The sequence below is a fragment of the Pseudophryne corroboree genome, chromosome 2, assembly GCF_028390025.1.
Source record: "Pseudophryne corroboree isolate aPseCor3 chromosome 2, aPseCor3.hap2, whole genome shotgun sequence".
In the NCBI taxonomy this organism is placed as follows: Eukaryota; Metazoa; Chordata; class Amphibia; order Anura; family Myobatrachidae; genus Pseudophryne; species Pseudophryne corroboree.
In genome coordinates, this window is record NC_086445.1 from 272576596 (window position 1) to 272592775 (window position 16180).

The 16180-nt window shown below is 48.5% G+C and overlaps 1 protein-coding gene across 2 annotated transcripts in view; it reads left to right on the forward strand.

Moving 5' to 3' along the window:
- Positions 1–16180, forward strand: part of ZC3H13 (zinc finger CCCH-type containing 13) — a 301667-nt gene that overhangs the window by 268709 nt on the left and 16778 nt on the right. For both annotated transcript variants that reach the window (XM_063952816.1, XM_063952817.1), the window contains 2 exons: positions 804–1304; positions 12602–12757. In XM_063952816.1, the coding sequence (XP_063808886.1) occupies positions 804–1304; positions 12602–12757 (657 nt within the window). The remainder of the gene's footprint in view (positions 1–803; positions 1305–12601; positions 12758–16180) is intronic.

Here is a 16180-nt window from a genome sequence, read left to right on the forward strand (position 1 = left end):
CCTTACGGAGTCCCCAGCATCCACTTAGGACGTTAGAGAAAATAAGAATTTACTTACCGATAATTCTATTTCTCATAGTCCGTAGTGGATGCTGGGCGCCCATCCCAAGTGCGGATTGTCTGCAATACTTGTACATAGTTATTGTTACAAAAATCGGGTTATTATTGTTGTGAGCCATCTTTCAGAGGCTCCTCTGTTATCATGCTGTTAACTGGGTTCAGATCACAGGTTGTACGGTGTGATTGGTGTGGCTGGTATGAGTCTTACCCGGGATTCAAAATCCTTCCTTATTGTGTACGCTCGTCCGGGCACAGTATCCTAACTGAGGCTTGGAGGAGGGTCATGGGGGGAGGAGCCAGTGCACACCAGATAGTCCTGAAGCTTTCTTTAGATGTGCCCAGTCTCCTGCGGAGCCGCTATTCCCCATGGTCCTTACGGAGTCCCCAGCATCCACTACGGACTATGAGAAATAGAATTATCGGTAAGTAAATTCTTATTATATATATATATTTTAATTCTATATTTGTACTTCATAAGCACAGTCTACATGGCCTAGTGTGTCTAGCTACTGTGATCTTCACAATATAGCAATCTGTACATGTTCGGGTTTGTAAGTGTTATAATCTGGTTTTGTCTCGTAAAGTTTTCTGTTTGACATGCAACACAGTTAGAGCTCTTTCACGCTTTCAACGGATAACTGTTGTATCTTTAAAATTATATAAACTTTGGCTGTTGTATCGCATAGTACATAATACTGTAGAGGTTTTACTATAAATAAGTAATTTATTGATCTCTGTTAATAGATTGTAGAGACTCCAGGAGTGGCTCCAGAAGAAGTTCACCAGAATCAGATCGTCAAGTACATTCCAGATCTGGGTCATTTGACAGCCGGGAAAGAGCACCTGAAAGAGAACGTTATGAACAAGAGAGGGAGCGTGAGAAGGACAGAGAGCGTGAGAGGAGAGATGTAAGACAGCGAGATTGGGACAGAGAAGCTGATAAAGACTGGCCAAGGAATAGAGAGCGAATAAGAGACCGGGAGAGAGACAGGGAAAGGGACAGGAGGAGAGACTTTGAAAGAGAAAAATTGATCCCTGATAATCTAGAAAAAGAACGAGTCAGACTTCTTGATGTCCCATCAATAGTAGAGCAAAAACGTAGTGACCCAAAGGAGAGAGAGACTGACAAAGGTTATGATAACGCCAGTCGAAACACCACTACTTTGGAGAGATTAGAGAAAGACACAGAAAACCTTCAAGACCTGATCACTAGCCGGAAAGTAGAAAAAGCTGAAAGCTCAGATGGTGAGTTTACGTTTACATTTTCTATTACTTTAAAAGTAATGAGTGTTTTGCTTGTTTGGTACGTTTTGGAAAACTTTCCTTGCAGTATTTCCTACTATAAGACGTGGCTTTATATCATGTTTGGATCCACTAGGATGGAGAATGGGATTTTCTCTTTGTATGCTCCTTGTGGTTGGTCAGTTCTTAAAACCTACAGATGTGTCCTCATACACAAGGCGTCTTGATGCCATGTGTTGCAAGACACCCTGCGTGACTGAGATGCTCTGATAGGAGTAGCGTACTGCATTTTTCTTTTGATTTTGTGTCTCACGTATACTAGAGAGGCTAAGCTGTGACTTTAACGGCACAGAAATTGTTTTTACACTGCATCTACTCACACTGCGGTAGGTAGTTTTAGAGGGGCGGCAATAAAGGGGTAGGGCATGGTGCCCTGCTAAAACAGCCTATCATGAAGACTAGTTACCATTCAGAGAAAGCGTGTTGACAGGACTACAGGTCTAGCAGAGTTGTTCATGCGTGTGTTTACACTTGTTTTCAGATGCATCTTTTGCTCCTAGTATAGGACTAGTGCAAGTGCACACTGAAAAAATATATTATTAAAAAGAAAGAAAGAATGTTTATCCATCTAGTTATTGGGAACTTGCCTCACTTGCAGTTACATGCTTTTCTGCAGCCAGAACTCCCCTTCCCATACTATTGGTTAGGTACCAGTTCTCTTACGTCCTAGAGGATGCTGGGGACTTCGTAAGGACCACGGGGGGTAGACGGGCTCCGCAGGAGACATGGGCACTAAAAAGAACTTTAGATATGGGTGTGCACTGGCTCCTCCCTCTATGTCCCTCCTCCAGACCTCAGTTTGATACTGTGCCCAGAGGAGACTGGGTGCATTACAGGGAGCTCTCCTGAGTTTCTCTGAAAGAAAGAATTTTGTTAGGTTTTTTATTTTCAGGGAGCCCTGCTGGCAACAGGCTCCCTGCATCGTGGGACTGAGGAGAGAGAAGCAGACCTACTTAAATGCTAGGCTCTGCTTCTTAGGCTACTGGACACCATTAGCTCCAGAGGGAGTCGGAACGCAGGTCTCCCCTCGCAGTTCGTCCCGGAGCCTCGCCGCCGCTCTCCTCACAGAGCCGGAAGATAGAAGCCGGGTGAGTATGAGAGGATAGAAGACTTCAGAGGCGGCAGAAGACTTCAGATTTTCTCTGAGGTAATGCTGCGCGCCATTGCTCCCACACACAACACACATGGCAGGCACTGATGGGTGCAGGGCGCAGGGCAGAAATTTAAAACCTCTAGGACTGGCCAAAATATATATATATAGGCTCTGCGGGCTGTATATAGGAAATCCCCCGCCAGTTTTTAAAGAAATCCTGCGGGACCGAAGCCCGCCGTTGAGTGGGCGGAGCTTGATCCCTCAGCTCTCACCAGCGCCATTTTCTCCACAGCACACCGCTGAGAAGCTGGCTCCCCGGACTCTCCCCTGCTGAACACGGTGACAGAGGGTTTTGAAGAAGGGGGGGGGGGGCATATCATTTGGCGCATTTGAATATATATAATAAAAGCGCTATATCTATCTGGGAATTTTTTCCAGGGTCATTGGCGCTGGGTGTGTGCTGGCATACTCTCTCTCTGTCTCTCCAAAGGGCCTTGTTGGGGAACTGTCTCCAGATTAGAGATTTCCCTGAGTGTGGGGGTGTCGGTACGCGTGTGTTGGCATGTCTGAAGTGGAAGGCTCTTCTAGGGAGGAGGTGGAGCAAATGAGTGTGGTGTCTCCGTCGGCAACGCCGACACCTGACTGGTGGGATATGTGGAATGTTTTAAATGCAAATGTGAATTTATTACACAAAAGGTTGGACAAAGCAGAGTCCAGGGAATGTACAGGGAGTCAAGCCCTGCCTTTCACTATGTCGCAGGGACCTTCTGGGTCTCAAAAGCGCCCACTATCCCAAGTAGTAGACACTGATACCGACACGGATTCTGACTCCAGTGTCAACTATGATGATGCGAAGTTGCAGCCAAAATTGGCTAAAAGTATTCATTATATGATCATTGCAATGGGAAATTCCAGACAAGAAACTGCAGTTTCCCAAAAGGATTCTTATGGCGTATCCTTTCCCGGCTAAGGATAGGAAAGGTGGGAATCCTCCCCAAGGGTGGACAAAGCGTTGACACGTTTATCCAAAAAGGTAGCGCTGCCATCTCAAGATACCGCAACCCTCAAGGATCCTGCTGATCGCAGGCAGCAGACTACCTTGAAGTCAATTTACACACATACTGGTACATTACTCAGACCGGCGATAGCGTCGGCTTGGGTTTGTAGCGCTGTAGCAGCGTGGACAGATACCTTATCTGCTGATATTGATACGCTGGATAAGAAAACCATTTTATTGACCTTGGGTCATATTAAGGATGCGGTCCTATATATGAGGGATGCTCAGAGAGACGTGGGCCTACTGGGTTCCAGAGCCAACGCTATGGCGATTTCTGCTAGGCGAGCCCTATGGACCCGACAATGGACGGGTGATGCCGACTCGAAGAGGCATATGGAGGTTTTGCCTTACAAGGGTGAGGAATTGTTTGGGGAAGGTCTCATGGACCTGGCTTCCACAGCTACTGCAGGTAAATCAACTTTTTTGCCTTATGTTTCCTCACAGCCTAAGAAAACGCCACATTATCAGATGCAGTCCTTTCGGTCGCATAAATCCAAGAGAGTACGGGGATCTTCCTTTCTTGCCAGAGGTAAGGGCAAGGGGAAAAAGCTGCCAACTACAGCTAGTTCCCAGGAACAGAAGTCCTCCCCGGCTTCTACAAAATCCACCGCATGACGCTGGGGCTCCGCTGAGGGAGTCCGCCCCATTGGGGGCACGTCTTCGACTTTTCAGCCATGTCTGGGTTCAATCACAGGTGGATCCCTGGGCAATAGACATTGTTTCCCAGGGTTACAGGCTGGAATTCGAAGAGGTGCCTCCTCGCCGGTTTTTCAAATCGGCCCTACCGGCTTCTTCCCCAGAGAGGGAGGTAGTTTTAAATGTGATTCAAAAATTGTGTCTTCAACAAGTGGTGGTCAAAGTTACCCTGCTTCAGCAGGGGATGGGGTATTACTCGACCCTGTTTGTGGTCCCTGAAACCGGATGGTTCGGTCAAACCCATTCTGAATTTAAAATCCTTAAACCTATACTTAAAGAGGTTCAAGTTCAAGATGGTCATCGCCAGCCTGGTGGGGGGGAAGGGGGGATTATATGGTGTCCCTGGACATAAAGGATGCATACCTTCATGTCCCCATATATCCTCCTCATCAGGCGTTCCTGAGATTTGCTGTACGTTGCCGTTTGGGCTTTCCACGGCCCCGAGGGTTTTCACCAAGGTGATGGCGGAAATGATGGTGCTCCTGCGCAGGCAGGGAGTCACAATTATCCCGTACTTGGACGATCTCCTAATAAAAGCGAGATTAAGAGAGCAGTTGCTGAACAGCGTATCACTCTCCCTGAGGGTGTTGCAGCAGCACGGCTGGATTTTCAATCTACCAAAGTCACAGTTGGTTCCAACGAACAGATTGCCTTTCTTAGGCATGATTCTGGATACAGAACAGAAAAGGGTTTTTCTCCCGGTGGAAAAGGCCCGGGAACTCCAGACCTTGGTCAGGGACCTGTTGAAGCCGAAAAGGGTGTCAGTGCATCAATGCACTCGAGTCTGGGAAAGATGGTGGCGTCTTACGAGGCCATTCCATTCGGCAGGTTCCATGCGAGGACCTTTCAGTGGGACCTTCTGTACAAGTGGTCCGGGTCACATCTACATATACATCAGATGATCAGCCTGTTCCCAAGGGCCACGGTATCTCTCCTGTGGTGGCTGCAGAGTTCTCACCTTCTAGAGGGTCGCAGGTTCGGTATTCAGGACTGGGTTCTGGTTACCACGGACGCGAGCCTCCGAGGATGGGGAGCAGTCACACAGGGAAGAAACTTCCAAGGTCTGTGGTCAAGCCAGGAGGCTTGTCTACACATCAACGTACTGGAATTAAGGGCCATATACAACGGCCTTCGTCAAGCGGAGAATTTGCTTCGCGACCTACCGGTTCTGATTCGGTCAGACAACATCACCGCAGTGGCTCATGTAAACCGCCAAGGCGGAACAAAGAGCAGAGTGGCAATGACGGAAGCCGCCAGGATTCTTCGCTGGGCAGAAAATCATGTAAGCACTCTGACAGCAGTCTTCATCAGACTTCCACAGCAGACACGATCTACATCCCGAAGAGTGGGGACTTCATCTGGAAGTCTTTGCAGAGATTACAAGTCAGTGGGGGCTGCCTCAAATAGACATGATGGCGTCACGCCTCAACAAGAAGCTTCCGAGATATTGCGCCAGATCAAGGGACCCTCAGGCGATAGTAGTGGACGCCCTGGTGACACCGTGGGTGTTCCAGTCGGTCTATGTGTTCCCTCCTCTTCTTCTCATCTCAAAGATATTGAGAATCATAAGACGAAGAGGAGTACAGACAATTCTCATTGTTCCAGATTGGCCTCGAAGGGCCTGGTATCCGGATCTGCAGGAAATGCTCTAGGACGTAAGAGAAAATTAAGATTTTAAACCTACCGGTAAATCTTTTTCTCCTAGTCCGTAGAGGATGCTGGGCGCCCGTCCCAGTGCGGACAATATTCTGCAAGACTTGTATATAGTTATTGCTTACATAAGGGTTATGTTACAGTTTTGATCAGTCTCGGGCTGATGCCGTATTGTTTCATACTGTTATCTGGTTCGTATATTCCATGTTATACGGTGTAGATGGTGTGGGCTGGTATGAATCTTGCCCTTAGATTAACAAAATCCTTTCCTCGTACTGTCCGTCTCCTCTGGGCACAGTTTTCTAACTGAGGTCTGGAGGAGGGGCATAGAGGGAGGAGCCAGTGCACATCCATATCTAAAGTTCTTTTTAGTGCCCATGTCTCCTGCGGAGCCCGTCTACCCCCCGTGGTCCTTACGGAGTCCCCAGCATCCTCTACGGACTAGGAGAAAAAGATTTACTGGTAGGTTTAAAATCTTATTTTAATTTCTCTATCGTCCTAGTGGATGCTGGGGTTCCTGAAAGGACCATGGGGAATAGCGGCTCCGCAGGAGACAGGGCACAAAAAGTAAAGCTTTTTCCGATCAGGTGGTGTGCACTGGCTCCTCCCCCTATGACCCTCCTCCAGACTCCAGTTAGATTTTTGTGCCCGGCCGAGAAGGGTGCAATCTAGGTGGCTCTCCTAAAGAGCTGCTTAGAAAAAGTTTAGCTAGGTTTTTTATTTTACAGTGATTCCTGCTGGCAACAGGATCACTGCAGCGAGGGACTGAGGGGAGAAGGAGTCAACTCACCTGCGTGCAGGATGGATTGGCTTCTTGGCTACTGGACATCAAGCTCCAGAGGGACGATCACAGGTACAGCCTGGATGGTCACCGGAGCCACGCCGCCGGCCCCCTTGCAGATGCTGAAGACAGAAGAGGTCCAGAATCGGCGGCTGAAGACTCCTGCAGTCTTCAAAAGGTAGCGCACAGCACTGCAGCTGTGCGCCATTTTCCTCTCAGCACACTTCACACGGCAGTCACTGAGGGTGCAGGGCGCTGGGAGGGGGGCGCCCTGGGAGGCAAAATGATTACCTATAAAGGCTAAAAATACCTCACATATAGCCCTAGAGGCTATATGGAGATATTTAACCCCTGCCTAATTTTTCTAAATAGCGGGAGACGAGCCCGCCAGAAAAGGGGCGGGGCCTATCTCCTCAGCACACGGCGCCATTTCCTCTCACAGCTCCGCTGGTCAGGACGGCTCCCAAGTCTCTCCCCTGCACTGCACTACAGAAACAGGGTAAAACAGAGAGGGGGGGGCACATTTATGGCGATATTTTGATATAACAAAGCAGCTATAAGGGAGCACTTATTATAAGGCTATCCCTGATATATATATAGCGCTTTTGGTGTGTGCTGGCAAACTCTCCCTCTGTCTCCCCAAAGGGCTAGTGGGTCCTGTCTTCGTTAGGAGCATTCCCTGTGTGTCTGCTGTGTGTCGGTACGTGTGTGTCGACATGTATGAGGACGATATTGGTGTGGAGGCGGAGCAATTGCCAAATATGAGGATGTCACCCCCTAGGGAGTCGACACCGGAATGGATGCCTTTATTTATGGAACTACGGGATAGTGTCAACACGCTAAAGCAGTCGTTTGACGACATGAGGCGGCCGGACAATCAATTAGTGCCTGTCCAGGCGACTCAAACACCGTCAGGGGCTGTGAAACGCCCTTTGCCTCAGTCGGTCGACACAGACCCAGACACAGGCGATGACTCCAGTGGTGACGGTGACGAATCAACCGTATTTTCCAGTAGGGCCACACGTTATATGATTTTGGCAATGAAGGAGGCGTTACATTTAGCTGATACTACAGGTACCACTAAACAGGGTATTATGTGGGGTATGAAAAAACTACCTATAGTTTTTCCTGAATCAGAAGAATTAAATGACGTGTGTAATGAAGCGTGGGTTGCCCCTGATAAAAAGCTGATAATTTCAAAGAAATTATTGGCATTATACCCTTTCCCGCCAGAGGTTAGGGAGCGCTGGGAAACACCTCCTAGGGTGGACAAGGCGCTAACACGCTTATCTAAACAAGTGGCGTTACCCTCTCCTGAGACGGCCGCACTTAAAGATCCATCAGATAGGAGGATGGAAAATATCCAAAAAAGTATATACACACATACAGGTGTTATACTACGACCAGCTGTAGCGACTGCCTGGATGGGCAGTGCTGGGGTAGTTTGGTCAGAGTCCCTGATTGAAAATATTGATACCCTGGACAGGGACAATATTTTACTGTCGTTAGAACAAATAAAGGATGCATTTCTTTATATGCGTGATGCACAGAGGGATATCTGCACACTGGCATCACGGGTAAGTGCTATGTCCATTTCGGCCAGAAGAGCTTTATGGACGCGACAGTGGACAGGCGATGCGGATTCAAAACGGCATATGGAAGTTTTGCCGTATAAAGGGGAGGAGTTATTTGGAGTCGGTCTATCAGATTTGGTGGCCACGGCTACAGCCGGGAAATCCACCTTTCTACCTCAAGTCACTCCCCCACAGAAAAAGGCACCGACTTTTCAACCGCAGCCCTTTCGTTCCTTTAAAAATAAGAGAGCAAAGGGCTATTCATATCTGCCACGAGGCAAAGGTCGAGGGAAGAGACAGCAACACGCAGCTCCTTCCCAGGAACAGAAGCCCTCCCCGGCTTCTACAAAAGCCTCAGCATGACGCTGGGGCTTCTCAAGCGGACTCGGGGACGGTGGGCGGTCGTCTCAAAAATTACAGCGCGCAGTGGGCTCACTCGCAGGTAGATCCCTGGATCCTGCAGATAATATCTCAAGGGTACAGGTTGGAATTAGAGACGGATCCACCTCGCCGTTTCCTGAAGTCTGCTTTACCAACGTCCCCCTCCGAAAGGGAGACGGTTTTGGAAGCCATTCACAAGCTGTACTCTCAGCAGGTGATAGTCAAGGTACCTCTTCTACAACAAGGGAAGGGGTATTATTCCACTCTTTTTGTGGTACCGAAGCCGGATGGCTCGGTAAGGCCTATTCTAAATCTGAAGTCCTTGAACCTGTACATAAAGAAGTTCAAGTTCAAAATGGAGTCACTCAGAGCAGTGATAGCGAACCTGGAAGAGGGGGACTTTATGGTATCCTTGGACATCAAGGATGCGTATCTCCACGTTCCAATTTACCCCTCACACCAGGGGTACCTCAGGTTCGTTGTACAAAACTGTCACTATCAGTTTCAGACGCTGCCGTTCGGATTGTCCACGGCACCTCGGATCTTTACAAAGGTAATGGCCGAGATGATGATTCTTCTTCGAAGAAAAGGCGTATTAATTATCCCATACTTGGACGATCTCCTAATAAGGGCGAGGTCCAGAGAACAGCTAGAGATGGGATTAGCACTGTCTCAAGAAGTGCTAAAACAGCACGGGTGGATTCTGAATATTCCAAAATCCCAGTTAATGCCGACAACTCGTCTGCTGTTCCTAGGGATGATTCTGGACACGGTTCAGAAAAAGGTTTTTCTCCCGGAGGAAAAAGCCAAGGAGTTATCCGAACTTGTCAGGAACCTCCTAAAACCAGGAAAGGTGTCTGTACATCAATGCACAAGAGTCCTGGGAAAAATGGTGGCTTCTTACGAAGCAATTCCATTCGGCAGATTCCACGCAAGAATTTTCCAAAGGGATCTGTTGGACAAATGGTCAGGGTCGCATCTTCAGATGCACCTACGGATAACCCTGTCTCCAAGGACAAGGGTGTCTCTTCTGTGGTGGTTGCAGAGTCCTCATCTATTGGAGGGCCGCAGATTCGGCATACAGGATTGGATCCTGGTGACCACGGACGCCAGCCTGAGAGGCTGGGGAGCAGTCACACAAGGAAGAAACTTCCAGGGAGTATGGACGAGCCTGGAAACGTCTCTTCACATAAACATTCTGGAACTAAGAGCAATATACAATGCTCTAAGCCAGGCAGAACCTCTGCTTCAGGGAAAACCGGTGTTGATCCAGTCGGACAACATCACGGCAGTCGCCCATGTGAACAGACAGGGCGGCACAAGAAGCAGGAGTGCAATGGCAGAAGCTGCAAGGATTCTTCGCTGAGCAGAGAATCATGTGATAGCACTGTCAGCAGTGTTCATCCCGGGAGTGGACAACTGGGAAGCAGACTTCCTCAGCAGACACGATCTTCACCCGGGAGAGTGGGGACTTCATCCAGAAGTCTTCCACATGCTGGTAACCCGTTGGGAAAGACCAATGGTGGACATGATGGCGTCTCGCCTCAACAAAAAACTGGACAGGTATTGCGCCAGGTCAAGAGATCCGCAGGCAATAGCTGTGGACGCGCTGGTAACGCCTTGGGTGTACCAGTCGGTGTATGTGTTTCCTCCTCTGCCTCTCATACCAAAAGTATTGAGAATTATACGGCAAAGAGGCGTAAGAACGATACTAGTGGTTCCGGATTGGCCAAGAAGGACTTGGTACCCGGAACTTCAAGAGATGATCACGGAAGATCCGTGGCCTCTACCTCTAAGGAGGGACTTGCTTCAGCAGGGTCCCTGTCTGTTTCAAGACTTACCGCGGCTGCGTTTGACGGCATGGCGGTTGAACGCCGGATCCTAATGGAAAAAGGCATGCCGGAAGAAGTCATTCCTACTTTGATTAAAGCAAGGAAAGAAGTAACCGTGCAACATTATCACCGAATTTGGCGAAAATATGTTGCGTGGTGCGAAGATCGGAGTGCTCCGACGGAGGAATTTCAACTGGGTCGATTCCTACATTTCCTGCAATCAGGATTGTCTATGGGTCTCAAATTGGGATCTATTAAGGTTCAAATTTCGGCCCTGTCGATTTTCTTTCAAAAAGAATTGGCTTCAGTCCCTGAAGTCCAGACCTTTGTTAAGGGAGTGCTGCATATACAGCCCCCTGTGGTGCCTCCAGTGGCACCGTGGGATCTCAATGTAGTTTTGGATTTTCTAAAATCTCATTGGTTTGAACCACTAAATAAGGTGGATTTGAAATATCTCACTTGGAAAGTGACCATGCTTCTAGCCCTGGCTTCTGCCAGGAGAGTGTCAGAATTGGCAGCTTTATCTTACAAAAGCCCATATCTGATTTTCCATTCGGACAGGGCGGAACTGCGGACTCGTCCGCATTTTCTCCCTAAGGTGGTGTCAGCATTTCATCTGAACCAGCCTATTGTAGTGCCTGCGGCTACAAGTGACTTGGAGGACTCCAAGTTACTGGACGTTGTCAGAGCATTAAAAATATATATTGCAAGAACAGCTGGAGTCAGAAAATCTGACTCGTTGTTTATATTGTATGCACCCAACAAGATGGGTGCTCCTGCGTCTAAGCAGACGATTGCTCGTTGGATCTGTAGCACAATCCAACTGGCACATTCTGTGGCAGGCCTGCCACAGCCTAAATCTGTAAAGGCCCACTCCACAAGGAAGGTGGGCTCATCTTGGGCGGCTGCCCGAGGGGTCTCGGCATTACAACTTTGCCGAGCAGCTACGTGGTCAGGGGAGAACACGTTTGTAAAATTTTACAAATTTGATACTCTGGCTAAGGAGGACCTGGAGTTCTCTCATTCGGTGCTGCAGAGTCATCCGCACTCTCCCGCCCGTTTGGGAGCTTTGGTATAATCCCCATGGTCCTTTCAGGAACCCCAGCATCCACTAGGACGATAGAGAAAATAAGATTTTACTTACCGATAAATCTATTTCTCGGAGTCCGTAGTGGATGCTGGGCGCCCATCCCAAGTGCGGATTATCTGCATAAATTGTACATAGTTATTGTTAACTTATTCGGGTTATTGTTGTAGGAAGCCATCTTTCAGAGGCTCCGCTGTTATCATACTGTTAACTGGGTTTAGATCACAAGTTGTACGGTGTGATTGGTGTGGCTGGTATGAGTCTTACCCGGGATTCAAAATCCTCCCTTATTGTGTACGCTCGTCCGGGCACAGTACCTAACTGGAGTCTGGAGGAGGGTCATAGGGGGAGGAGCCAGTGCACACCACCTGATCGGAAAAAGCTTTACTTTTTGTGCCCTGTCTCCTGCAGAGCCGCTATTCCCCATGGTCCTTTCAGGAAGCCCAGCATCCACTACGGACTCCGAGAAATAGATTTATCGGTAAGTAAAATCTTATTATCGTTATTGTCCACGGTACCAGGTGGACTGGAAATCAGGGCATACATAAGACTTAGACATACAGGATATACAACATAATTCTTGTGACGTGCACACTAGGAGGAGATTGTCTCTTCTAACAGGTCTGAGGACATTCCATTAAGAGGTACACATTACTTGGGCTATGGGTGCCTCACTTCTTCATACGCTTAAGTGAAATTACAGATTCACTCCTTAGATTGTCCATTAGCTTTCCTACTGACAATTTTTTTTTATTTTTATTAGTACTGTACAATGGACCTGGCCTATGCCAGGTCCACCTCAGTAAACACCCCCTCTGTTCTGTTCTAACACCCCAGCTGCTACATCCAGTCTGTGACAGGGACTGACCTTTTAGAATTATTATAGAGATTGGATGCTTAAAACATTTGTAATGTGCACTGCATATTCTCGATGGCTTCCTTTTTCTCTGTGTTTGTTCATTTATGTGTTGCTTATGTATTTAAAATTATAACCTACATAGTGCTGGTAAATGTGGCATTTAGGTACTACTGGAAGGCAAATGCTTGCAGCCATTACCTCACTGACCCCTCTGTATGCATTTACAGGTGCAGAAGAGGAGCTTTCCAAACTTGAAGATGTTCAGTCTGCGGACTCTGGTGCTGGGGAAGAGTATGAGCCAATCAGTGATGATGAGCTTGATGAGATTCTAGCGGATTCAGCTGAAAAGAAGGAAGACCAGCAGGATGATGAAAAGATATCTGGTAAATGTAGCTTAAATTGATGACTGTACTACTAATTTTCTTGCGATGGAAATCTGTAACAAACTTTGTGTTTTAAAATCCTATTGAAGTTGTATATGAAGTTTGAAATCAAGAGATGAAAACAGACTGTCAATATATTGAACTATATAATTCAATTTAATTTTCTCTTTTCATCCACTGGAGAAAAACTAGGTTATAGATAGTGCTGGAGGAGTCTGGGAACTGAACAGCACAGGCTACTCCTCCCCTATACCACGCCCCCTGCCCTGAGCAGGCAGTTTTTTAGTGCCTTAAGGTTCTGGGCAGGTTTTTCCTCAGCTGTGATTTTTTTAATGTAGATTGTTTTAATTTTTTATTTCTTCTTTGGGGTCCATGGTCTCCACAGGGTTAACCTTGGGTATGATGTGGTTGGAGACCAAGACTGGCACCGAACAATAAAGCTTTGTAAGGTTCCCAAGATGCAGTGGGTTCCTCTGCCTTCATATCCCGCACCCATTCACAGGCACATCAGTTTTTTTTTGGTGCCAGCAAGGAGATGTTCACACTGAACAGGGACTGCACACTGCAGCCCAAGCTTTTACGTTTTTATTCTTTTTCTCTAACGTCCTAAGTGGATGCTGGGGACTCCGTAAGGACCATGGGGAATAGCGGCTCCGCAGGAGACTGGGCACAAAAGTGCACTGGCTCCTCCCCATATGACCCTCCTCCAAGCCTCAGTTAGATTTTTGTGCCCGAACGAGAAGGGTGCACACTAGGTGGCTCTCCTGAGCTGCTTAGTGAAAAGTTTAGTTTTAGGTTTTTTATTTTCAGTGAGACCTGCTGGCAACAGGCTCACTGCATCGAGGGACTAAGGGGAGAAGAAGCGAACTCACCTGCGTGCAGAGTGGATTGGACTTCTTAGGCTACTGGACATTAGCTCCAGAGGGACGATCACAGGCCCAGCCATGGATGGGTCCCAGAGCCGCGCCGCCGGCCCCCTTACAGAGCCAGAAGACAGAAGAGGTCCGGAAAATCGGCGGCAGAAGACGTCCTGTCTTCAACAAGGTAGCGCACAGCACTGCAGCTGTGCGCCATTGCTCTCAGCACACTTCACACTCCGGTCACTGAGGGTGCAGGGCGCTGGGGGGGGGGGGGGGCGCCCTGAGACGCAATAAAAAACACCTTGGATGGCAAAAAATGCATCACATATAGCTCCTGGGCTATATATATATGTAACTTTTTCACATGAGCAATCAGCATCTGGCAGTCCATCAGAAAGCCAGTGCTGATGCTCCAACACCCCCACCGGGCCGCGACGCCACAACTCTGTGTGTGATTTCGGTGGGACCCCTGGCATATCCTTCACTAGCAGAGGCGCAGGGGATCTCTGGACTGCAAACCAGTTCACTGGGGGACAGGTAAGGCGGTTTCCCGCTCGGGGGTCCCGTGTTTTGCAACAACTGTTTACCGCTGACCTTCGCAGGGGGTCAGCGGCGATGATGTGCTCCCAGTCCATTAAGTGTACCCGCGGCCGCACTAGACCACCAGGGCATAATATATACTGGAGCTGGGGACTCTTTAAACAGCCAGGAGAACCGGTGGCGATATATCAGCACAGGGGAGGTCAGCGCTACCCCAGCGGCCCCTCCCTGAGCCTAAGGCGCCATTCCCGCCCTGGGCTGCTCCTCCCTCCTCCTCCTCCTCCTCCTCCTCCTCCTCCTCCTCCTCAGAGACACGCTGGGCAGCCATTATTAAGAGCTCTGTAGGTCTCCAGGATCAGTGGGTAGAATCTCCCTGTATACCTCTACCACATAGCAGGTTATACAAGCGCTGTATCCTACCAAGCCTATACAGAGCAGGGTAGTTAATATCAGTGCTCATTGCAGTTACACTGTATATTACATTGTTTATTCTGCATTGTATGTGACTTATGCTAGTACTGCTGCATGAGTCAATCTCTCTGTGTGATCTTGCTTTCCCTTTCTCTCTAACCCTTGAAAACTGGTGTTTTGTGTTAAATTTGCCACACAGTACTGTATATTGTATTTGCTGTGTGCACCTTGTCACATACTATCCCTGTTACATGCTACATATTGCCAGAATTGTGTGTGTGTGTGTGTGTGTGTGTGTGTGTGTGTGTGTGTGTGTGTGTGTATATACAGTAATTCTGCTATGTCTAACAAATCTAAGACCAAGCAGTCCAGGGCTTCTACAATGGTAGCTTGTGAAACCTGTAACACAGAGGTTTTACCTCAGGAATTGTCACAGGATGGTAAGTGCACAACCTGTATTGTGCCTCCCAGCACCTCAACCCCTCCAGCACCTGTACAAGAATCCCCCTTGGGCATCGATTACTACATTGCTAACTAAGATTGCTTACCATATTGCTTCAACACCTGTGGCTTCCCCTATGGGTATAACACAGCCACTGCAGTCCGTGGCTCCCCCTATAGTCATGCCAACCACTGCAGCACTCAGTGGCTCCCTCTATGTGATTCAAACATTCATAACAACCTGTTTGAGGCTATGACAACCCCACCTGTCCCTACCATATGGTTGAACTCCTTTTCTAGATCTATACAGAGCCTAGCTGCTTCCTCGGCTGCTTTTCACAATATGGTACAAGGTCAAAGTGCACTCCCTACACCCTCTACCTTTAAGCGGCCTGAGCCTTCCTCGGTCTACTCCCCTCTCTGATTCCAATGAATCAATAATTACTGCCGAGTACCAGGGTTTCGGTCCATTCAGCAATGCAGACTCTAGGCTCCATGGTCTCAGTGTTCGACAGGGTGCAATATGCCCAATTTCATTCCAGGCCCCTACAGCGCCTGATACTTTCCAAATGGACAGGTGTATCATCTCAAATCAAATCCCCGACGTTGATTCTGCCGAGATGTCTTCGGGCGTCTCTGTCATGGTGGTTACATATGACCAATTTAGGCAGGGGCCGGCCATTCTGGACCCCACAGTGGACACTCCTTACCACGATGCCAGTCTCAGGGAATGGAGGGCTGTCACAGGCAGTCACTCCTTTCGGGGTCGCTGGTCTCTCTCGGTACCGGATCTACCGATCAACGTCCTGGAACTTCGAGCTGTCTACCGGGCCCTTCTGATTGCCCAGACCCTGCTCCATGGCTCTCCAATACAGATTCAGTCAGACAACACCACGGCAGTGGCCTATATTAATCGGCAGGGAGGTACTCAGTGTGGAAACTATGCAGGGGGTAAAAAGTATTCTCACATGGGCGGAACTCCACCTCCCGGCCATATCCGCAATCTTCATTCCATGAGTCCTCAACTCTGAAGCAGACTTCCTCAGTCAACAAGACATTCATGCCGGGGAATGGTATCTCTACCCGGGGGTCTTTCAGATACTAGTGCGCAAATGGGTACTTCCAGAAGTTGATCTCATGGCCTCCAGAGACAATCACAAGGTTCCAGTGT